General features: G+C 41.7%; 1 protein-coding gene across 1 annotated transcript; it reads right to left on the bottom strand.

Annotated features, from left to right (window-relative positions):
- Positions 1–18,986: 18,986 nt before the first annotated feature.
- On the bottom strand, positions 18,987–19,862 carry LOC147623303 (GCN5-related N-acetyltransferase 8-like). Its single transcript, XM_086821415.1, has 2 exons — positions 19,150–19,862; positions 18,987–19,093 (listed from the first exon to the last, which is right to left on the bottom strand). Exon 1 carries the CDS (start codon positions 19,860–19,862, stop codon positions 19,212–19,214), a length of 651 nt encoding a protein of 216 aa, XP_086677541.1. The 3' UTR covers positions 18,987–19,093; positions 19,150–19,211.
- Between the last annotated feature and the right edge of the window lie 5,791 nt (positions 19,863–25,653).

The following is a 25,653-nucleotide window of genomic DNA, read 5'->3' as shown; positions in this document are numbered from 1 at the left end:
ATTCTCGATTCAAAAGGACATAGGGGTGATATTTAGCTGCATGCTTTCAGTGACTTCGATTGGGCTAGGTATTATAACATGCAAGTGTCCACTAGTGGCTTTTGATCTCATCTTGGTGATTCATGTATATCATGGCTCATCACAAGAAGTAACCAATGGTGGTGGCTACTTCAAGCTGTGAAGTTGAGTACATGGCAGCTTTTACAATGATCGTGAAGTGTGTATGGCTTAGACACCTTTTGGCAAATCTTGGTGTTGGATAAAAGTCCCCACCTGGAGATCTTCACTAACATCCAGAGTGCAACAAGGAACCTAGTGTTTCATGCTCCCACAAAGCACATGGAGGTGTTTTATCATCATGTCAGGGAGAGGCTCATTGCAGGAGAGATTAGCCTGGCTTATGCTTCTACACATGACACTATGGCGTAGATATGTTCACGAAAGCTTTCTCACAAGAGAAGTTCAAAGCTTTTTGCAAAGCTTTAGGCTTATTGCCATTATTTGGGATTGATCAGACACATGATTCTTGTACTTGTTCACATTATCACTACATGAGGGATTTGTAGCCATTTATATGGTAGTGATGTGTGGACGTAAGCTAATAATGGGCCGAGGTCTTTTTCTCTCCTTTAGGAAGTTTTGGAATCAGATCAAAGAGACGTTAGAGAGTCATTATCTTCTCTCCAGCCACCAGAACCGAATAAATTCTTTCTTGTACATGAAGGAACATCCCATGGAAGAGTCTACCAACATGAGGAATTTATCTAACTTTCCAAGTGCACTCCTGATATGTCCAAAAATTAACTCTTGAGTAGGTTTGTTAATGGCTTAGAACTTTCTCTATCAGGTGAACTAGAATCCTTAAGGCCAACATCAATTATGGATGTTGTTATCAAGGCCAAAGATAAACTTAAAAATCTTTGACCTAGCCATCCTCCTTTGCCTTCTTTTAAGGATAAAAAGAAGCCAGTTGACCCACTAAATTGGAGTAAAAACACACAATAACCAACCTTTTGAAGCCAAAGTTTTAAGCTTTCAGCCTGAGAAGCCAAGAATGTCTAAAGGATCTTATTTGTCTCCTGAGCGTAGAGATAGAGCTCGAGAGGCAGGTGTTTCAAGTGTTTTGACAAAGGATGTTTGGCTTCAAAATGTGGAGCAACGACACTAGCTATCTCCACCTATGCTAGTATCAAGCCTAAACTTTGTTGAAATACCAATTCGGTGAAAAGATCCATGCAAGCTACTAGCATTGCTCATGTGGTTACCCTCTTAGATGAAGAAGAAGATGAACAAGGTCAAATCCATGCTGCCAATTGAAGCTAGAGGACAAAACAAGAAAAGCTTAACAATTGAAATTGAGGGATCTCATTGAGGTATCCCATTTACCTCTTATTGATTTTGGGAGTACCCATCCATTTTTGTCTCTGTCTTGTGTGAAAAATTTGAATCTTATCATATAGAAATCTTCCGTGGGCTTAGTGTGAAATTAGCCAGTGGTGGTAGGGAAGAGAAAAACCTATTTAATAACTGAAAACCTTAAATTTAGCCTAGCCGAGAATGAAACCTCTCAAAAATTTTGGGTATTACCTCTAGGAATCTATGATAGAAAAATTTGGGTATAGCCTCTAGGAATCTATGATAGAAAATTGGGAATGGAGTGGCTTATAGCAAAGCAAGCTGATATTTTGTGTAGTCAAGGCATAGTGATTTTTAGGGATAACTCCTTCAACAAGGTTCAACTTCAAGGGAAGCAAGGTCACTCACCTTTGCATGTAGTAAGTGATTGAAAAAGGGACATATTATTTATGTCGTCAAGCTCAACAAGCCTAAAACTCTTTCTGAAGGATATGAACTAGGTTGGCTTAATGAATATGTTGATGTATTTCTTGATGAACTCACCCAACTACCACCCCACTAGGAATTAGATCATGAAATGAGTGCCAATTCTATGGCGAAAGTCTATAAAATGTATGTGCCCAAAGCAATTAAATTGAAGAGAATCTATAAAATGTATGTGCCCAAAGCAATCAAATTGAAGAGAGTCTATAAAATGTATGTGCCCAAAGCAATTAAATTGAAGAGAATCTATAAAATGTATGTGCCCAAAGCAATTAAATTGAAGAACCAACTGAAAAATCTCATAAACCAAGGATTTATACGACCCAGTGAGTCTCCATGGGGAGCTTCTACTTTATTTCAGAAGAAGAAGGATGGGTCCCTTAGATTATGTGTAGATTATCAAGGCCTTAACCAACATACTATCAATAATAAGTACCCAATGAATCTCCGTGGGGAGCTCCTACTTTATTTCAGAAGAAGAAGGATGGATCCCTTAGATTATGTGTAGATTATCAAGGCCTTAACCAACATACTATCAATAATAAGTACCTTATACCTGGCATTGATGAACTCCTTAATAGACTTCATGGTGCCCATTAGTTCGCCAAGATAGATTTGAAGTTAGTGTATTACCAGATTAGGATTAAGGAAGAAGATATACCCAAAATTGCTTTTAACTCCAAATATGGGCATTGTGAGTTTTTGGTGATGTCATTTGGGTTAACAAATGCACCGACAACCTTTAACAAATTAATAGCTGACATATATCGAGAACAATTGGATGATTTTGTTCTTGTATTCTTTGATGGTATTCTAGTTTACTCTAAGAGTGAGGTTGAACATGAGAATCATGTCCAAAAAGCACAAGAGCTTGAAATGGGTTTTTATTCAATCACAACTAAACATGAAGCAGAGATAGTGTATCAAAATTCTACATTAGCTATAATGTATTTTTCAGACCAAATACAGTTAGCACAAAATCTTTTGTTGTTGAAGATTAATTTTTCGGACCTATTCTTCAAACTCCAACAAAGAGAAGAAAAACCTAAAACATAAGGATTTATCTTGGAAGATGGAAATCTTTATTTTAACAAAAGGCTATGTATATCAGATAGCTCAAGACTTAGAAGACATATTCTTGAGAAAGCCTATAAACGACCTATGGTGGACAGCCCATAATTGAATAAGAAATTGATATGGTCTTGTGTGATGCAGGTTCTTTGAAGAGGGCTTGCACCCTTGGGGCCTAACTTTATCAGTTTAGTTGCTAGATTCTTTTAAAATCTCTTCTTGTGTAAATAGTTGGGTCACTGCATGAATCAACAAGTAGAGCAAGAAATAAACAAAATTTTCCTAGGGATTATGGTTGAAGCTTTTACTCCAGATATTTTTAAGCTGCTTTAGTTAACTAGCATGCTTAGCCAATGTTTTGAGAATTGATAAGCCCTTCACTAAGAATTAAAAAAACTTGGTTTAGTGTAATTTTTTGTGAAATTAAACTTGTAATTAAGTCCGTCAACCTTTCCTTCTAAACCTTGGTGTGTGATACTTTGTCAGGGCTAGGATGACTTGGATTGGGGTTCATATGTGGGTTTAAGGTTGCTATGCAGGTGTAAAATGGCCAATGTAAAGAAGCTCCAATACCATGGTTTTTATCTTAAAATTAAATAACTAATGAGAAATTATATTCGCCTTAGATGATATATGGGCATTTTATCACTCATGATGACCACACCTTAGGGAAAGCTAAGGTTGCTATAGTCTAGGCATTTATAAAATAATCATAAGATATGGATATTAGCCGCCACCGAAAATTTAGAATTAGTTATTAGGTGGCTCTCCCATGCTTCATGTCCCTTTACTTGGAAACTTCCCTTCTCCTTGCTAACTTTAGAACTTCTAGTGGTGTAGAGATGACTCAATTTTAGGTGAAGAAGATGAAAAATGGTTTTTTAATTACTCTTTCTTGCATGCTAGAAAATTATGCCAATTTTTGCACACCTTTACACCTCGTGCACATGTGCACACACATGTGTGGCCCACACAATTACACATGCATGTGTGCACACCCATTTACACATTTGCATGTGGATGCACCCATGCACACACACACACACACGTGCACCATACATGCACATGCACACATATTCATACACATACATGAGCACACCATTTACATATTTGCACATGCATGTACCCTTATATGCACATGCACGTGCATCCCACACGTTCCCATTCGCACATGTATACACATCCCACATGTGTGTACACCTATTTGTACCTTGTATACACATGTAAATTCATGCGCACATGCACATCATACACCCATCCATCCATTTGCACAACATGCATGTGTATGTGCACATAGATATACACCTTTGCACCTCATGTGCACACATTTACATGCACACATTTTACACATGCATGTGCATCATACACATTTGTGCCTCATGCATGTGTGCACATGCACTTGCAACCCACACGTGCACACACATTCACGTGCTCGTGCACACCTATTTACACCTCATGCACCCCCCCACAACCATTTGCACCTTGCATGTGCACGTGTGCACACATTTTCACATATTTGCACTTCACACACCCACGTATACGAAACCCACATGGGCACATGCATGTGCACACCCACCTTGCAACATAGCCACATATCCATTCCTATTTGCACGTGCACACTTGCACACACATGTGCACCACACCCACATTTACACTTGCATGTACGCCTACCTTCATGCACATGCACACCCGCTTGCACGTGCACCCACCTTCTCGCATGTACACACACTTGCATTCACTTATATGCACCCCACTCATCTGCACCGTGCACCGCACACTCGCACATGCCCACACCTACGTGTGCACATTCACCCACACATGCACAAAGGCACCCCCTTTCTCTCTCTAAAATCCTCCCAATCTTTACTCCCCCCTTCTCTCTCTAAAACCCTTCCAATCTTTACTCCCCTCCATCCCCTTTATTCCTTTCTGTTTCAATTTCTTTCCCTCCCCCCTTTTTTTTTCTTCCCTCCCTTCTTCTTCCACGTGGCTTGAGAGAGATAGATGCTGATGAACATTGGGTGTCCCTTCTAAAGCTTGGAAGAGAGAAGTCCCCTATATCTGTTGAATTCTTTATTGCATTATTCTGGCCATATTTAAAGGACTTGGTTTGGAAAGTGTGCAAAGAAGCTTTGTCACATAGGCTGTAACGCCTGTGAGACCGACGGCGGCAGACCGGATGGCTAGACGGGGCTTTAGTGTCAACGCCTCAGCCAGAGCACCGAGGATATGGCCATCCGGGGTTCAGTGGGAGAGGACGCCCATGCAGAGTCATGGGCGGCTAGGCTAGTGTGGACGATAGGCCACACACTATACAGCCTGGGGGTTGAGGGGGTGGTGAGCCAGAGGCCGTCCCCTCCTGTGGTGGTAGCGCCCGTAGTGGTGCTACGGTAATCTAACATTGGTATCATTTGGTCAGTTTCATTTGGTCAGGGTCTGTGCGTGACCGGGGACCGGAGCCCTCTCAATGGTTTTCAACCATTCAATAAAATCTTATCCTTATCTCCACAATCAACTGTGTGGAGGGAGGCGGCCATAGCTGGAAGGAAGGGTTCTCTCTCTCTCTCTCTCTCTCTCTCTCTCTCTCTCTCTCTCTCTCTCTCTCTCTCTCTCTCTCTCTCTCTCTCTCTCCCCATTGCACACAGCCAAGTGCTCCATTGCAGGCACCTTTCTCTCAGACGGAGCATCCCGGAGTAGCGACGCTTGTAGAGGCTCGCAGCGCAACACAAATCGGCAGTCGACGACAGTTGCAGGCGACCGTAAGGGGGTGACTATTCTCTCTCCACCACTGCTCATTTTATTAGCGTTTTTGTAATTTTCGAGTTCTCGCATTTTTCTTTGTGCAAGAATTAAAATATGTCTGCTAGGCGTAGTGTGTCCCCACCGCCTTCTACTTCTCTAGGGTTTTCAAGCCTCTCGTCCTCGCGGGTTTGACCCCGACCAAATTGTCAGGCCGTATACGCCCGACCGTTGTCCGGTCCGGAGTGCGCTCGTCGATCACGCGTGATCCGCCAGCTCCCTCCTCGTTTGTTGATCCTGCCTTAGGACCCAACGAGCCCGCAACGGCCACAGTAGTAGCAGATAACCCCTTTCTGGCCGATGAGCCAGATGACATGAACACCGACGTCGCCGAGGGGACCGAGGAGGGCCTCTTGGAATATGATGACGACGATTATGACCTATTGGACCCTGTTGACGTCCTGACAGAGAGACGGAGCTCTCTAGTGGACTTTTTAAATATCATAATGCAAAACTAAACAATATGGGTAAAGTCCAGGCTAACTTAGTCACGATGCTACAAAGCATCTCCACACGGTTAGACGCACTGACAGCCCACCCGGCTAGTATTCCGACTCCTCGTGATAGACAAGCTCTTTCGGCACAGGTGAGCGTAGCCTTGCCAGTGGTTGCAGGAGTACAGGCTAATGCACTTGCAGGGCCGTCCGTAGAGACAGCTTTGTCGTTATTGAAAGACTTGAAGCCGCCTAGTTTTGGTGGCAAGGAAAAGGAGAGAAACAAGGACTCGGTCAACATGTTTCTAGCGAAGTGGTCAGACTTGCATACGCTGCGATAGCAGCCTAGCCCGGGTGCAGCTCGTAGAGGCTAGCCTCTCATTAACCGGAAAAGCGTACAAGTAGTGGATGAGTTTGACAACTCGTCCTGCCACTTGGACGGAGTTTGAAACGATGTTTCGAAAAGAGTTTTTGCCTGTTAATGAGGCGGAGAGAAGCTGGGAGTTATGGGACAAGTGCTCGATGGAGAACAAATCCCTGACTCAATACATCTCAGACTATAGGGAGATAGTACTCAAGCTAAAGGGGATCGATGCATTTCAGACATTGCGAGGCTTTAAAAGAGGCCTCAAAGATGATTACCTCAAGTACGTAGAGCCCTTATAGCCTAAAGACTTAGCAGAGGCAATTAAGTATGCGCAAATATTTGATGACATCAAGCGCCATAGTGCGCGTGTTGGTTCGAGCAGGGCCGAGGGTAGTGAGAAGAGGAGGTCAGGCCTTAAAAGAAAAGGGTTCCGCAGTGATAAGCAGGGGGATAGGATGGACCAGGAAGGACAGGGTGGTCATTGGTCTAAAAAATCGTGACCATCCAGGAAGAAAAGAGACAGCGAAATCCAAAAGAAAGAGCAATATATTAAAGCGCGAAAGGAAAATCACTGCTTTAATTGCAACGATGTAGGGCACACGAAGGCTGAGTGTCCAAAGCTTAAAGCTAGCACGAGCGGCAATGAGCCTAAAAGAGATGGTAAATCCTCTAGCCAGTTGCATACAGTGCAGAGACTCCCTCTCAGTTTCACAGAGTTCAGAGAGGTGATAGTGTGTCATTGTGATGAGCATCACGCTTGTTCGGTGTGACACCAGCGATGTGGCAGCCTACTGTAGGTCCGCATGACATGGTGCGCATGTATGGCACCATAGGTGGCCGTAAAGTCACAAATTTTATCGATGATGGAGCGAGCCATAACTTCTTGAACTACTCGTTAGTCAAGAAGTTGGGGTTGACTGAGACCCAGAGCGATCATGAGTATACTGTTGGCCTAGCCAACGGGTATGACAAAATGGTATGGAATACTGTAGTATTGGGAGTCCCATTATCTATGCAAGACTACGAGGCTCCGCTTGACTTTCAGGTCATGCACTTAGCCAGAGCAGACGTATATCTAGGCAGGGAGTGGCTGTATGGCTTGGGTCCTAGTCTAGCTCGGAGTTACCTACATAATACACTACGTTTTGAGCATGGAGGTAGAGTCATTACCCTGTAGGGTGACCGTACTGTCCCTGCCACACCACTTATTTCCTCCATGGAGCTGTGCACAGCGGTCCGCAGAGACCAGATAGTAGAGGTATATGCTTGTTACCCTCTTTTAAGTTATATTTCCGTAGATGAAACTGTAAATGATGTTTGCGTAGACAAACAAGAAAAACAAAATAGCCTTGGACGAGACCCACTGTTTGAAAACCCTGTTTGGCATGCATGCAATTCAAACAAGAAAAAATCCAAGGTGAAAGACACATTAAAGAAAAAGTACATAGATACTTTAATGAATTTATTGGAGGAATTTCAGGATTTCTTTCCTGATGATTTGCCAGATGGCTTACCACCATCTAGAGAAGTAGACCATGGCATCGAAGTTATGCCAGGATCAAAACCTATAAGCAAACCTGCTTATAGATTAAGCCACTCCGAGGCACAGGAGGTGGAAAAACAATTGACGGAATATTTGAACAAAGGCTTCATTCGGCCTAGTTCAAGTCCATGGGCATCGCCTATTCTTCTGGTAAAGAAGAAAGACGGATCTATGCGGATGTGCATAGACTATAGGGCTCTTAATCAGATAACGATTAAGAACAAGTATCCGATGCCACGCATGGATGAGTTGTTTGATCAACTCTATGGATCGAGATACTTTACAAAAGTAGACCTGAGATTAGGGTCTCATCAGGTTAAAATTAAAGCAAAAGATATTGTGAAGATAGCATTTAGGACCCGTTTCGGGCATTTTGAGTTTTTGGTTATGCCTTTTGGGTTAACCAATGCTCCAGCGACGTTTATGACGCTGATGGACAGCATTTTACGTCCATATCTGGGAAAATTCGCAGTAGTTTTCCTAGATGATATTCTTGTGTACAGTAAGACACAGAAAGAACACATAGAGCATTTGCGTCTAGTGTTCGAGTTGTTGCGAGAGCACAAACTATTTGCGAAGAAGAGCAAATGTGAATTTTTTGAAACAGAACCTTGGCCATATTATATCCGCCGATGGTACGCGGATGGAGCCAAAAAAGGTAGAGGCTATTCTTAAATGGCCAGCCTCGAAGAATCTCAAGGAACTGCAGATTTTTCTTGGCATGTCGGGGTTCTACCGACAGTATGTGAAGGACTACGCGAAGATCGCAGTCCCGTTGATTGACCAATTACGGTCAAAAACTAAAAACATTAGTTGGGGGAAAGCCCAACAGAAGAGCTTTGATAAGCTCAAGGTGACCGTAGAGCAGCTGCACCTGTTTTGACTATTGTCGATCCAAATGAGCTGTTTGTCTTGGAAACAGACGCTAGTAATGAGGTTATTGGGGCCGTACTTATGCAAAGGGGACGCCCAATTGCATTTGAGAGTAAAAAGTTAGATCGTGCGCAACGTAACTACTTGGCTTACGAGCGAGAGTTACTAGCGATAGTTCATGCACTGAAAAAGTGGAGACACTATTTATATGGTGCTTCTTTTGAGGTCCGTACGGACCATGAAAGTCTGAAATGGCTTTCAAGTCAAAGTGAACTGAAGGGTAGAAAAACTCAGTGGTGGGCGAAGAATCTACAGGAGTTTGACCTTCAGATACGTTATCAGAAAGGTAAGTATAACGTGGTGGCAGATGCACTTAGTCGCATGCCACAGATTAATGAACTTAGTTTCACAGTCTTCGAGAATGATTTCTTGGAGTCACTACATGGTTTATGTGAGCACGATCCATCTTTTACAGAGGTCTGACGACACGCTGTACGCGTACGCACTTCTTCACAGACGCGTCCCTCGTTGGCACGGATTGCTAGTCCGGAGAGACTGGCCGAAGGTGCAACAGGAAGGGAAGCGAGAGTTAGTTCGGAGAGACTAGCCGTGTCTTTTGGGTATAGTTTGGAGCCGGAGAGCTCTAACGTAGGCCCTTCATCACCTTTGACTGCCGCCGCGGCTTCAAAGGGGGGTGATAAACTTCGTCGGGGGGAGAAATATGCTAATTACTCCATTGACGACGACGGGTACTTACTCTACAAGGGTAGAGTATGTGTACCAACTATTGGTGACTTTTGGGCCCAAATTCTTAAAGAAAGTCATGATAGTCCAAGTGCGGGTCATCTCGGGATTCAGAAGACCTATGCGCACTAGTAAAAAGACAGTTTTATTGGCCTAGTTTGTTTAAGGACCTCCAGACTTATGTGCTGAAATGCAATAAGTGCCAGGTCAATAAACACGAGCATCTTAAGGTTGGAGGACTACTCCATCCGCTGGAGATTCCTCAGGGGAAATGGGAAAGCATTTCCATGGATTTCATTACCGGTTTACCCAAGACGAGTCGAGAGAATGACTCGGTGTGGGTGGTAGTGGACAGGTTAACTAAAATGGCAAAGTTTATCGCCACGAAGAAAACTGTTAAAACGCCAGAGTTGGCAAAACTCTGTATTGAACATCTCTACAAGCTATATGGCCTGCTCGCAGATATAGTGTCAGATAGAGATAGAAAGTTCAACAATCATTTTTGGAGGGAAGTCTTCAAAAAGTTAGATACTACTTTGAGTATGAGTACGGCAGATCATCTAGAGTCTGATGGTCAAACTGAAAGAGTTAACCTATGTTAGTAATCTTATGTTAGTAAGAAGCAATCTAATTGGGAAGAGTACTTGCCCTTATTGGAGTTTGCCTATAACAGCTCCAAACACTCAGTGATGACTGGATTTACATCATTCATGTTAATGTATGGATTCCAGCCGAGATCTCCGATGGCTGTAGTAGGCCTCGAAAAGGAGTCTGTCAAGGATTTCCTTGAAAATATGAATGATATACTCAGAGCCTCACGTGAGAGCATTCGTAGCGCTCAGGATCGGGCTAAAACTTATGCGGATAAAGGACATAGAAAGGTGACCTTTGCAAAAGGTGACTTTGTATTCCTCAAGGTTCCTGCGCAGTCAGAAACCATGAAAACGGGAAAGTGTGATAAACTTTCTCGGAGATATTATGGTCCTTTTAAAATCCTTAAGAAGATTGGGGATGTAGCATATAAACTTGAGTTACCGGAGAGTTCTCAAGTCCATCCTATCTTCCATGTCAGTAAACTGAAGAAATCAGTTCACGGGTTAGAGAACGCAGTTTCTCCAGAGATTTTGGTGGACTTGATAGAGTCACCAAAGATACCACATGAACCTGAAAAGATTCTAGAATATCGTGACAGACAAACCCGACATAAAGTGTACCAGGAGGTACTTGTTAAATGGACAGATAGGGATGAGGAGGCAGCTACTTGGGAACACCGTAGTGCAATTTTTCCAATTTGTTTTCGAGGACGAAAACTCTTCTTAAGGGGGGGTAATGTCACATAGGCTGTAATGCCTGTGACCGACGGCGGGGGGCAGACCGGATGGCCAGACGGGGCTTTAGCATCAACGCCTTGGCCGGAGCGCCGAGGACATGGCCATCCGGGATTCGCATGGGCGGCCAAGCTAGTGTGGACGACAGGCCACACACTATATAGCCTGGGGGGTGAGGGGCAATCCTCATTCTTCCTCTAGCTGGGTGGTGAGCCAGAGGCCGTCCCCTCCTGTGGTAGCGCCCGTAGTGGTGCTACGGTAATCTAACAAGCTTTCACCTTTGGCAACTTGGATAAGGATTTGAAGGAGAGACTAGTGAAACTCATCCCCAAACAAGTAGCATGTGACAGGTTCAAACACTAGAGGCCATCACTTTGTTGACTGTTTTTGGACAGTGGAGTTAATGGTTGCACTTTTGAGTCGAAGTCTTTTTTAAAAGTTTAGCTTAACATTTGGTTCTAGCTCTTAGTGCTTTAGTGCTTTAGGTCTAGAGTTTATAATTCTCTGTTTTGCTATTTTGTTTTTTGTTTTTTGTTTTTTTGGTTTGTTTGTTTTTGTTTTTGTTTTGGGTTTTTTTTGGGTTTTTTTGTTTTTGTTTTTGTGTTTGTTTTTGTTTTTGTTTTTGGTTTGTTTGTTTTTGTTTTTGTTTTGGGTTTTTTTTTGTTTTTTTGTTTTTGTTTTTGTTTTTTTTTTTGTTTTTTTGTTTTTTTAGGGTTAATGTCTTAATTAAAAGTCTGTGTTTGATATTATCTTTTGATTTCCTCTCCTTAGTAGCTAGGTTTGGTAGTTTATTTATTTATTATCTTTCAAATGCTTTGTTTTTGTCTTTGTCCTTCTTCACTACTATTTCTTTCTCAAATCTCTTAATTCATAAGTTCATATTTTTCTAACCTTATGAAGGTAGATATATAAAATCCTAGCCAAAGGTATTGCTCTAAAGATCACCCCAGTTCTTTAAGAAATCATATCCAAGAGACAATATGGCTTCATAAAAGGTATATATGCAGCCATGTTGGGGAGGGATGAGACTTTGATGACACATCAAAAATGCATACTATTGACAACTAGATCTATAGAAGGCCTATGATAGGGTGCATTGGTCATTTGTGGCTAGGGTGATGGAAAAGTTAGGGTTTGGTGTTAGGATGGCTACTTGCATATACACTCTTAAGGTGAATGTAGACTACTGTAATAAAATTTGGAGGGTAAACTAGAGCCCAGACATGCATCTTTGTAAAATCTTAGGTCTTTTTATGGAGGATATACATGTGGGCTATACCCATTGGGATCAAGATGCTTCAAAGAAACTTCACTAGTGGATGTTGTCCCAAGTGCAAGACTACCCTAGAAGATGGGAAGCATGCCTTTTGAGATTGCCCTGCTATTTCAGAGGGGCATGGGGTAGAATTGGGAAATGGGTCTATTGTGCAGCTTAAGAATACAAGGCCAGTGGGGGGACTAGATCTTAGGGAGATGGGCAGCCAGTGATGGAGCTACTGATTTAATCTTCAACATAATTAGGTTCTACTGTCTATGGAAGGTATGGCATACCAGAAACTATATAGTCTTTCAAAAAGAAACCAATCTAGGGTTGGATGTGACAGAGTTGATGCACAAATGTGTATACATGTGTTGGTATGTATACTATGTGAATAAGCTGAATAAGGATGAGATGGTGCAGATAATTCAAGCATTGCAAGTTGGCATATTTTGACCCCTATATCTCCTTGGGTGACTTTCATGCATACTAGGTAAAACCTAATAGACTCTTTTTATGTTTTAGGGATTTACAGGACTAGATCTGAAGTCAAAAAGTTGTGATGTTTGGGCCAAAGACCAAAAGGTGGTGCCTCAAATAGAAGCAAATTGTATACACTTATGTGGCTTTCATTGAGAACACTATCGGAACCAAACCAATAGTTAAAATATAGACCAAGAAAGGGGAAGTCTTCGAGAAACAGTCTCCCAAAGGTTGCACAATTAAAACTATGATTGAGGCTTGCATTCGGGTGGGATACTAGATTTCTTGGGGACAGTCTTCCTTCGTGTTAAAAGATGATAGATGGAGTTTAATATGCAATTTGCTGAACATGGAGATGTATTCTCCAACAACTGGAAGTCCCTACTAGGATTGAGCTATGAATATTATAGTTAGATTTGTACAATTGTCCAAATCTGTATTAATAAATGGTTGGCCAAACCTAGTGATATGAGCATTAGACAAATCTCCAATAAGAGTTAGCCTTAAGCAAGTCTCCAATAGGAGTGAGTTCTAGTGTGAGGAGCATTATGGAAGTTCTCAATAAGATTGAGCTATGAATTATAGTTAGATTTGGACAATTGTCCAAATCTATATTGAATAGTTGGCTAAATCTAGTCAGATGAGCGTTAGGCAAGTATTCCATTAGACAATTCCCCAAAAGGGCTAGGTCACATGTGATGGTTATTATGCATTTCTATTTTATGTGGATTTGGACACTTGGCCAAATGTATGTTGGTGGGATTTGGGTAAATTGAACAAATCTCCATATCTTTGTCCAACTCCTGTGTGTCAAGCTAGAACATTGTCTAAGGGTTTGTTGGTTAAGTGTATACTTGAGGTATCCGCCTAAGTGGGTGAGGAAGGTTATAAGGACCCAAAATATATGCATGTTCAGATTTTGTTGAGAAGGATGTGAAGGGCACTCCTCTCATAGGAATACTGCGAATTAACATCCAGGGCCACCTTCACCATGAGAACATTATTATTGCACCTCTTAATGATGGATGTGATGTATCGCTTGGCAAACTATGGCATGCTCACCTTGAACCCCGCAAAAACTAAAAGACAAACACACTCTCTTTTAACTACAAAGGTCGTAAGCATCTTATAGATGCAGGTGAATCGGACGATATTATCCTCGTTGTATCTCATGTACAAATCAATAAAGCAATGAAAAAGAGTCTCTTCGTACTTGGTTTTTGTATGATTATGTGGAACATAAAAATTTGCATGTAGATTCTCTTACTCTTGATAGGCTAAATTCTCTAAGTGAGCTTAGAGATTATTTTGCCAATGCATTGCCAAGTGAAATGCCTCCTTTACGATCAGAGGATCACCGTATTAATTTGGTGCCAGATAGTTCACCTCCTAATAAGCTAGCATACCGTGTGAGTGCTTGCCAAAAAGAGGAGATTATGAAGCAAGTTGGTGAACTCTTAGAGAAGAGTTTAGTGCAACCACGTTCTTCGCCATTTTGTTCACTCAATCTTCTTGTGCTAAAGAAGGATGGTTCATTTCGCATGTGCGTGTATTACAACAAGGCACTTAATAAGATAACCATGAAGAATCGATTTCCTATTCTGAGGATTGATGATAACTTGAACAAATTGGATGGTTCGTCGTGTTTTAGTCACATTGATCTCAAGAGTGGTTGCCATCAAGTGAGAGTGATGCCTCAAGATGTACACAAGACAACCTTTCACACATCTTTTGCTCTCTATGAGTATTTGGTTATGCCATTCGGTCTCACAAATGCTCCAGCTACCTTTAATTGAATGATGGACCAAATTTTCAGAAATCATAGAGCATTTATGAGTGTTTTTGAAGAATGAGGAATAGCATAAGATACACTTGAAAGTGGTCTTTGATGAATTGAGAAAACATAAGCTTATGATTAATGGCAAAAAGACTGAATTTTTTCTCTTGGAGATTCACTATCTTGGATACATAGTGTCAAAAGATAGTGTGCAGATGAATCCTGCAAAAATCCAAGCCATTAAGGATTCACCGGAACTCAAATCCATACTTGAAATTCATAATTTCCTTGGTTTATACTCATATTACAAGAGGTTCGTATCTCATTTTGCAATGATTGCCTCCCCATTGCAAGAACTTACCAAGAAAAGGACTATGTTTAAATGGTCAAAATCTCAAATTAATGCTTTTCTTAAGCTCAAGAGTGCCATTGCACCGGGACTAGTTTTGGTGATTCCTGATTTACAAAAGCCACTCAATGTTGAATGTGATGCATGTGGCAATTGCATAGGAGCTATCCTAAATCAAGGACATGCCGTTGCATATGAAAGCAAAAAGTTGCATGATGTCGAGCTTTCTCTTGGCATCTATGAGAAAGAGCTATTGGCTCTAATTCAAGCTCTTACAATAAGGAAACACTACTTATTGGGAGCTAAATTTAGAGTCAAGACCGATCACCAAGGTTTACGGTATTTTCTAATGCAAAGCAAGCTTTTAGAGAAGCATATGAGGATGGCCAATTTCCTCTCTATGTTTCTTTGCATACCCCTAGCAAAAAGAATGTGGTTGCAAATACTCTATCAAGAAAATCATGTGGTTGCAATGTCAGATGCCTCACATCAAGACTTATCTGGGATGCAAGACGTGTGTCATTTGGATGCTAAATTTGCAAATGTATGGGCTGATTTGATGGTTGGTCATGTACACACCTCGCATGTAGTGAAAAATGACTATCTTATGAAAGATACAGCCTATGTGTAGTTTCAAACATGAGACAAAAAGTTTTAATGCTTCTCCTTATACATGACATAGAGGAATTTTACCTACCATTCAAGATGTATTTCTTTTGGTTAGGCATGAGAAGAGAGATAGAGGCTTATGTACGTGCATGTATCACCTATGGCTCCTAGTTTGCTTCAACCTTTGCCAATTCCGAACCAACCATGAAAGAGCATTGCCATAGACTTTATCATAGTTTTTTTCTCATACACAGCATGGCAATGATGCAATATGAACCATTGTGGACAGGTTTAGCAAGCAAGCTCACTTCTTACCTGTCAAAAAGACCATAAAAGTTGATATATGTCAAGTATTTAAGTATCACAGAATGCCCAAATCAATTGTGGGGAAATGAGTCTCTTTTGGAGAGCTCTTTTTGACAATATGGGCACTAAGCTACGCTCCTTGTGAAACACAATCTACTCTAGTTATACCACCTCTTTTAGCTCATCCACTTCAGGTGGATCTTCCACAACCAACTCTCTAGGCTCCATTCCCACATATTTGTGCAAGAGGCTCAGATGAAATGCATTGTGTATCCTCCAATGATTTGGCAAAGCCAATTGGAAAGCCACTTCATTGATATGTTCAATGACTTTGAATGGTCCATAGTGTACTTGGTAGAGAGCTTAGAGCACATCCCCTCTGTTCCAAGCCTCTCTCTAAGTTTGGCTTTCTCAAATTTTAGCAATACCCAATCATTTTCTTTGATGTCCAATTGCCTTCTATGCTTATCTGCAACCTTTTATGCTTCTCTTGAGAACGCTCAATGGCTGTATGCACCTGTGCAAAGGCAATATCAAGGTCCCTGACAAATTCATTGGTGACAAAGATCTCATTCTTTGTACGAAGGATGGGTGGCAATACCACTTTGCAATGCATGATCTCAAATGGAGCCTCTTGTAGAAGCATGCATTGTGTTGTTATATGTAAATTCCACCATTGGCAAATACTTTTCCTAAGAAGTTTTCTGATTGGCCACATAGCATTTAAGCAAAGCTAAGACAGCTGAATTTGTAGCCTCGATTTGTTTATCCATTTGAGGATGAGAAGCTGATGAAAAATTTAAGCTTGCAGGTGGTAAACCTCAAAGACACTACCTTGTGAAGTTGAAGAATTATTCATCCATGGACGCTAAATGAATGGATGAGGTATACTTCGAGTATCTACAACTCCTAGGAGCATACTTGGAAGCTTTCTAGTTGTTGTCAATTGTTTAGAAGCTGGGAGAGATATCACTGGTTGGGCATTCTCTATACTACCAAAACTATGGACAGACTCCATAGTGTGGACATGACACCTTGTGGCAAGGAACTTGCGTCTACACTAAGTATCATGTGGACTGGCACCTCATGGTACAGGACTAATGTCAACACCAAGGACCAATAGGTTGGCTAGGAGAGGTTGGGGATTTTGGTTCACACCCATATCTAGATTGTGTATTCCGGTTGGATTGGGGACATAATGTCTGTGCCCGGAATGGCCACCTACCATACAAGCTAAATGTAAGGGAGATTGTCCAATACATTCTTATGCATGGCAAACTTGCATGCCTTGAACTATTTTCGTGTGAAATGTTTCGTTGCATGCAAGATCTTTGTGTCTATTTTTTGGTCAGAGGTCGCCCTTTCATGAACCGTGCGCATGAATCTCTATTCTTCCCTCGCTTGTAGGCTATAGACAAATGGTAGGTGTGACTCTAAACTCTTTGTTTAAGCTTATTTGTGTTTTAGCTCGCTTTGTTGCTTTGTAGGTCCACACTTCATTAAAGTATGACCAGACAACTTATAAGTGAGTTTCGATATCCACACTTCATTAACGACTTGACAAACATGTTAGAAGTGAGTTTGGACCAATCAAACTCTCATAAAACAAGCACTCTTTTAAATAAAAGAGTGTGGACAACATACTGGGCAACCTCTCCACTAGGTTGGCTCCTGTTGAGGTGGCCCAATGGCCACCCACTATATGAATGGAAAGACTTATCCTCTCTCTCCTTTGTAGAAAAATAAGCACCTTCTTCATGAGGAGGTGAAAGCAAACAATTTTCACCATAACCAATCACCACATACTTTTTGCCATGGTTTCTTGCTTCTTCAACTCTTGGGATCAACTGGCAAATGAGTGTGCTACATTGTTGTCTAACCCTTAGGAGTCCTTTTCAACTATTGTTATCTCTTGGATATGTAGCTGCTGAAAATGCTTTGGAGCATTTCTATCGGTGACAATTTGATCAAAAGCTGATTTCTCTCAAAATCAGCTATAATTCAGTGGAGCTTCTTCAAGTTCTCTTTACCTACTCACTTCTTCAAGTTCTCTTTACCTACTCTACATCTGCATGCTTGACCATTAAGGCCTTTTATGACTCGGGCTTGCACACACATGCTTGTGCATCAACATGTGCAAATTAAGTAACATCTACAAAAATAAAAAAAAGGTTACCACCAAAGTTTGCCTTGCGAACATGAGAAGATTACCATGCATAAAAACTTACAATATCAGCACATGACAAGAAAATTGCCACATAAGCTTTAACCCTATGTCAAATGTGGCCACATCAAACGCATAGCTCCACAAACCAGTACATCTCTTTGAGCTTCAATTATCTTGCTTGTGGGATGATGATGTAAATACCATCACCTTGCTATAGCCTTGCTAGTGAAAGGATGCATACAATCTTATTAGTACTCCATCTTGTTATGAAAGGAATTAACAATTCATCAAGAGATATATGATCGTTGTCCATCACTAGCTTAGTCACAACCTTCAGATAGTTTGCCACGTGCACACATGTGCGTGGCTAAACCTCACATCTAATCCCTTATTTGGCAGCAATATTAGAGCATTTATAGGTCATATAAATGTTGGCAACATGTGGACATGCCGCGTCAGCAGCCCCCAGACCCCCACGTGCGAAAGCACAACATTTAATGCTAATTTATCTCAATTTTGGACAAGAAGAACTCGCCCACAACATATATATTTTCTGACTTGCATAAACAAGGCCTATACAAGGCTAAGCATCATTGTACATCAAATTATCTATCTCCCTCTTGGAGTTGGATCATGTATAGTAAAAAAGGAACAAATATTACCCAAAAGCCAACAAAGCAAAGGACTCTCCATCAGTCCTTTGTGAGTGGCTTGTGGTTTGGTCCGGCCCGTATATTTTTCATGGACCTATTGATATGGTGTAGTAAGGAGATCGTGAAACAAAACTAAAAATGCATCAGATCTTATCAAGTCAACATAAGGAATCCCTAAACATGGGGCATCCCATGATGCTGAAAGCATACTCAGCACTTTAGTGCATGTACCTCCATACATACACATAGAGGAAGAGAAAGAGAGAAAAAAAAATAAAGCAATGAGTAGAACGCCTTCTAGACTGAATCATGTATGGAATTGAGACAGCCAGCATCACACATTGCAAGATATATATGAACTGATTAGCATGACCCAGTTCAAAATATGAAGAAATGGCATCAGTGAGCCCATTATACTGTTTTCAGCATCATCCATTTATGATGCCAAAGAAAAGACATACTCAAATGCAAATGTTTGCAAGTGTGTTTGAAGGTGGAAAATACACCAACCAGGGGCATTGAAAACAAAAATTGCAAGTGTGTTTGCAGGTGGAAAATACACCAACCAGGGGCATTGAAAACAAAAATTGCAGGACGATTAAAGTGTGTGCCTAATCTTGAGACCCACATGTGTCGAGGGCTTCCCCGGTTAGGCGGCAAATTCGCCACTCATGCAGCACTTCGGCACCAATGCCCTCATAAAACTTGATGGCATTCTGGTTCCAGTCCAGGACACACCACTCAACTCTGCCATAGTCGAGCTTGACAGCCAACTGGGCAACAGCCTTGAGCAAGAGAGTACCAAAACCATGCCCTCGGAAGCACTCACGGACATAAAGATCTTCAATGTAGAAACCAGGCTTGGCTAAGAAAGTAGAGTAGTTGGGAAAAAACAGAACAAAACCTGCAACGGTGCGGTCCTTCCCCGATCTGAAGGCGAGGGCTTGAGGGTCCTTGATCGGCGAACGCAGCTCGATTTCGCGCGCGGTTTCTTGGAAACCCGAACCCATGGCTTCATCTGAGGGGGAAGATAAAGGTGCAGAGGAGACTGAAGAAGTTGAGAGCTCCAGCAGGAGGACCGTCGGTCCTTCGAAGGGCCTTTGCTTGAAGAGGGTCGCCTCCAGCTTCGCCACCGTAGCCACGCACCTCTCCCTCAGGCGTTCAAAGTCCGCTAGCTGCTGGATTAGAGCCAGTACGTGTAGCATGTCCTCGGGCCTCGCTAGCCGCACGTGCGCGCTCACCGTGTGTTTGAACTCCGCCATAGCCAGACCTGCGAATGCAAACTAGGGTTTCAGGGTATAACTCTCTCACACACTGACTAGTATGTGACCTGGATTCATGTGTATGTGTGAGCACTTGTGTGTCTATATGTGTCTGTGCATGCACATGTGAGGGCATGTTTCTCAAAAAATATGTGTGCACACACGTACACTCAAGTGTGTTTGTGCATGTACTTGTGAATATGTGTGCATGCATGACTGCAAGTGTGTGTGTATTTATATACACTAGTGGCATAACTCGTCTCCAACCAGAGAGGGTATTCTAGTTTCTAGGAAGAGGATAAAACGGCCTTGTAGGAAGAGGAGAAAAAGGTCTTACATTTAGAGCCCACTTTCGACCTCATGATCGTCGACTTAACAACCAACATATATATATCCACACCATGCTTGTCACAATATCAACACTCCCAAAACACTTAGTTTTCTTTGAATAAGCACCAAAATTGGCATACATATGTATCTAGCATTCTAACCCAGGGTAGTGGTGACAACCAAACACACATGCATAAACCATTAAAACAATCTTCGAGCGACTAGATTATCTCTCCTTGGAAGCCTATACTCCTCGGCGCCATTTGTCCAAAAAATATATATAAGACAATAACATTGGATATGGCAAGATATAATTTTAAAGAGAAAAAAAAAAGCTGAAAGATAGAACCTTACAAAAACTCATTTGGTGGATCAACATTTGAGACGAATGGTGTTTGAACAGGCTTGTAAACACCAAATCGGAAAATTCTGTACTGTCCAGTACCTATGCATCGAAAATCTATCATGTTAGGCTTTTTATAGCCTACAAACATTACATGTATATGAAGTTGATCCGCAATCTTTTGCAATCTTAGATTGTAAATTCCAAGCAACCCAAAGCTCTCGTTTGTAAGCGTCTCGACCATACAAACCTAGCAATAATTTAGGTTCCAAAATATAAAGATATTCCTTATTTGAAGAAAATGTATCAATATCATTTTTTATATAATATCAATATCATTAAAGCGCAAAAAAGACCCAAAAAGTCAATTTTTATACCGTAATACACCCGTACACTCTAATAGTTCGATCATTAGAGATGTTGTAGCTTGTTCTTCCCAAGACGGAGGGTCTACAATTGAGCCATGAAAATTAAATAGATTAAAGTAAACAATGATTAATGTTATAGCAAACGTCAAGACCAATATCTTCAATATTTTGTCCATCGGTATAAATAAATGAAAATGATCTCCTTGCCACATCCATCCTATTCAGTATTGCTTCTGATATCAAATACAACAATACCTTCACTAATCATTCACACATGATTATGAGCTCTCTCTCTCTCTCTCTCTCTCTCTCTCTTTTTTTTTGAGGAAGCACAGAGCTATAATACTGGGTATGAAAAAACCCCAAAGTGCCAGAGGTGGCCTACTGAGGGGGCATACAAACTGTGCAGTGGGAGGCGTGAAGCCTGTGAGCAGTCGGTGCTACATCACGGTGGATGATGTGATGTGTGCAATATGAACCACTGTGGGGGAGAGTACTCCCATCTAGCATGTCCTCCAACAATCCTGAAGAAGAGACCCGTGCGCCCCCAACGACGAATGAAGGCCTGGAGTCTGTCCTGAGCTGTCTGTGAAGGCCGACAGGAATCATCATACGTGGAACGCAGTGCACGGATAAGATCGAGCCAAATCAGGACTAGAGTATCACGTGTCGATTGCCGCGTGTGACTAAGGACATGGAGACAACGAGCTCTCCAAATGTTCCACATCGCAATCGCGGCAATCACCATAAAAACATCATCCCTCTGCCAATGCTCCATGTGCAAGGCGTCAGGAGGAATCATACTGAGGTACCCCCTCCGATACCCCGTCGCCGTAAGCATAAGCACAGCATCAGTGCCCTCACCCTCAAAGAACACATGAGGTCCCGGCCAAGGAAGGAGCCATAACACAGACCCCCAACTGAGGAAACCTGCATGCTGACCAGCTCTGCTGAGGAGAAGAGCCACTGCTCGCCAAACAGAGGAAGCCATAGGACACGACCAGAGGCAGTGGGTCTGAGACTCCTGAACCTGGTGATCACAGCATATACAAATGGGATCATGGCCCATCAAGGCACCCCAAGTGCCGACAGCAAGACCAGCATGAGCAGTCAACCAAAAAAAGAGAGTGATCCGCCGAGCAATCCTCAGCCTCCAAATAGATACCCAGTACTGTGCCAGGAAGGCATGAGAGAGACCTGCATGTAGCCAAGTGCCCGAACGCGTAGGTCTATGTAACTGTCGTCGAAGCAAGCAGTGCCTCCCAATCCGAACAGTATACCCGAAAAAGGAAGTATGCCTAGCGCCGGTCTCCACAGCAGGCCACTCCCATTCCCCGGGGTCCCAAGTCAGCTGCGAAAGAGGCCGTCCCTCCCAGATCCATAATCGCCAACGGGCAGCCATACCAATGTGAAAAGACGGGTCCACCTCCCGTCTTTTCCGGAAAGAGCCAACAACACGGATGGGAGTCCAGTCAGCCTGACGCAGCTCCTCTAGACAACCCAAACCATGAAACTGTAATCTGACATGGCCAAAAGCATCTGGCATGCCCATAGGGATAAAAACCATAGGCCAATAACAATGAGAGCTCCAAACAAGAAAGGGTGTACCTGCAGTGCCAAACATGCATAACCATCCTGAGTGCTCTCTCTCTCTCTCTCTCTCTCTCTCTCTCTCTCTCTCTCTCTCTCTCTCTCTCTCTCTCTCTCTCTCTCTGTGGACGTTAAGTATTTCGAACTAAGCGAGAAATATTAATAATGCCACAGTAAAGCAAAGCAAGTCAAGAGCAAAACATTTTCTTATTCGAAGGTTATAAAAACAAAGAAGAACTCACCATGCCCCTATAGCCATCTCAAAATTTTAAACCACCCCTTCAACAATAGATGGAGACACTCCATACTTTTGGATCTGCATGGTGGCTTTACCTCAATGTCAACCGTTTATTCAAGACAATGTAAGTATATTTATATATATCAATTTAATATTATTGGCAATGGAAACGCCAGTGTGGGAGATAAATTGTAAGAATTTTGCCATCCACCAAGTCCTATTTATCTTCATGTCTTCGCATCACAAAAATAAAAATGTCAATCTAAAAGAAACATCAATCAACTTGAAAGCATGCACACACGTACTAAAAGACAACATAGATTGCACATGCCACTTATTTGCGAACATTCTCCTTCCAAGTATTTGCTTGATTGATACAACGATAACTACGAATGTAGTCTCTAACATTTGTAGGCTGCCTTATGGGCATACATTACATTTACATTTTTCTAGATGCCATTTGAAGTGCCTCTTTGTAGATAACATTAGCTGTGTAGACTTCATTTGTACCTTCATTGTTGCTGCTTTCATGGTCCACAATATCTTTTACACACACTTTTACTGCATTTGATGATCTAACACGTGACATAGCAACATACAATTGTCCATGTGTGAATACTTGTGTAGCCAAATAAAGTGCCAACAACACACTCAATGTTTGACCTTGGGGACTTATTTATTAACATGCCAAAAGCTAGCCTCACAGGAAATTGTTTCTCATGTCAAGGCAACTGAAGCACTGATGGAATGAATGTTATTCTCGGAATGAAGACCCCTGTCTCCAATGTTTGTACCTATAATAATTTCTACTTCTATTACCTTTGAGTGAAATTGCTTACATATCAGTCTGGTACCGTTTTATAAAGTCCCCACCGAGGATACAAATTACGGAGAAGCATGATAGGAGCATTCATCTTTAAAAGCAAGCGGTGAGGAGGGCAACCACCACCTAGACTCAAACTATTTAAGTACTCAACTGCATACACTATTCAGTCACTCTCATAAGAAACAGCTGCATACACTATTCAGTCACTCTCATAAGAAACAGCTGAATCTACACTGAGGTATTCTCTTCTTTCAAGACCAGGTAATGCAGCCAAGGCTAGTTCATTAATCTCATCCACCTCTTGATTTCGTGGTGCAAGAATAGCACGGTCTCTAATGAAGCATACATAATCCTCCACTCTTTGAAGATCTCTATAAACCCATTCTACCAAACTCAGCAAGGAGTTCCCATGGATCAACATTCGTGGTAGAATTACCACTCTACCTTCATTGTTTGACTGGTCTATAGATCATTGGAGCCTCTTCCCAAATGATCAATCTTGCAAGCTTCAACATCTCAGCCAATGGGCTATTATCTTTAATATTACATGTGCTAGAAGCATTAAAAAACCAATGGGATTTTGAAACGTCAGTGTGCAATGCGTCCATTTGAAAGTAACAATGCCGCTATTCCTGAAGATGCACATACCAAAGTAACTTGATTATCTCCGCGTAATCGAGATAGCAAAGTAACTTGATTATCTCCGCATAATCGAGATAGCAAGGCATTATATAGATATGTTTTGGCTGATCTACCTAGTCCACTGAGGAAAAATACACCACCATTGTTCAAAATAATGGCCTCAAGGATGGTATGGAATTCTCTAGATTGACAACTATTAAGACTCCTTTCCATGGAAAGAGCCAAATCATCCTGTTGTGAACAACATCAAACATCATCTCTTCCATCAACAACCCATTGTTGATAGCAGCAAAACAGTTGATCTATTAGGAAGAGGCAACCCTTCAAAATCATATAGACATTTTTCATATTGTTGTAAGAGGTCTTGCAAGAGTAACAGAGCTTAATTCTTAGCTATAGATTGACAAATACCAACGTCAACACACCTTCTTTGCAAGCCATGGAAAAAATCATCTGAAAGTTCGACACAAAATTTGACCCAAAGCTGTCCGGCCGCCGCGGGAGATATAGGCTCACAAAAAACCAAAATGATGGCAAAAAGTTGACGTAGCTAGAATCCTATTTTCTGAAATGCAGCTTCTTGAAGACATGTATACCACTCATCATCACTCTCTAGCATTCCTCTTACATCACATGCAGCCTTAAAAGAGGGATACAATTGCCCATTCACTATACGTACTTCCTCAAAAGATTTGCAACCTTTACACACTGTGAGTAGCATGTGTAGATAGTATTGCTCACCTGCACACTCGGGCTAACATTATACATACGTCCAATCACATTTTCCTTTTTTCTTTTAGTCCATGAACAAAGAGAAGAATTCCACACCCACTTACAAGGGAAATCAACATATAGCAAGCTATTTGCTTCTACATCCAATTGATTAGCTCTGAATCATTCAGTGAGAGTAGTTCTTCGGTTTCTATCACAACCAATTACATCACGCAAATCATCGCGGTCATTAAATATAACATGATTTTGCAAGGGGAGACAAACATGCAACCTTTGTATAAGTGGCTTTTCATCATGCAGATCATATTGGTGTATGTGCCAACTTGCATATGATGCAGACATGTACCGTGCATCCAAATATTGACTAACGTCATCAATAACCCCATATATATCTTGTAACTCTATAGTAGCTCTATCATGTTCCTTATATACATACTTATACAAATATTTCACTGTTGTAATGGTAGAGCATAATTCTATGTTAATATGGGCTTTGTATCTCATAGAGAGAAAAGGGTTATATGGAACAACCCATTGACTATCCACCCTATGATTCTTTACTTGGATGAAACTACCATCATCTCACCGCATTGTAAGTTGGATACCCATTGTAAGTTGGATACCCATTGTCATCAACAATAGTAGTCTTAGAAAACTTGTGAGGATAACGATGTTTGTAACTCCCATTAACCATGCAAGGAGAGTACATATTTAGTTCCCCA

Source organism: Cibotium barometz, chromosome 27, assembly GCF_041138505.1.
Source record: "Cibotium barometz isolate CiBa-2024 chromosome 27, ASM4113850v1, whole genome shotgun sequence".
Lineage (NCBI taxonomy): Eukaryota > Viridiplantae > Streptophyta > Polypodiopsida > Cyatheales > Cibotiaceae > Cibotium > Cibotium barometz.
The sequence above is the reverse complement of the archived record's forward strand: the minus strand, read 5'-3'. Positions and strand labels throughout refer to the sequence as shown.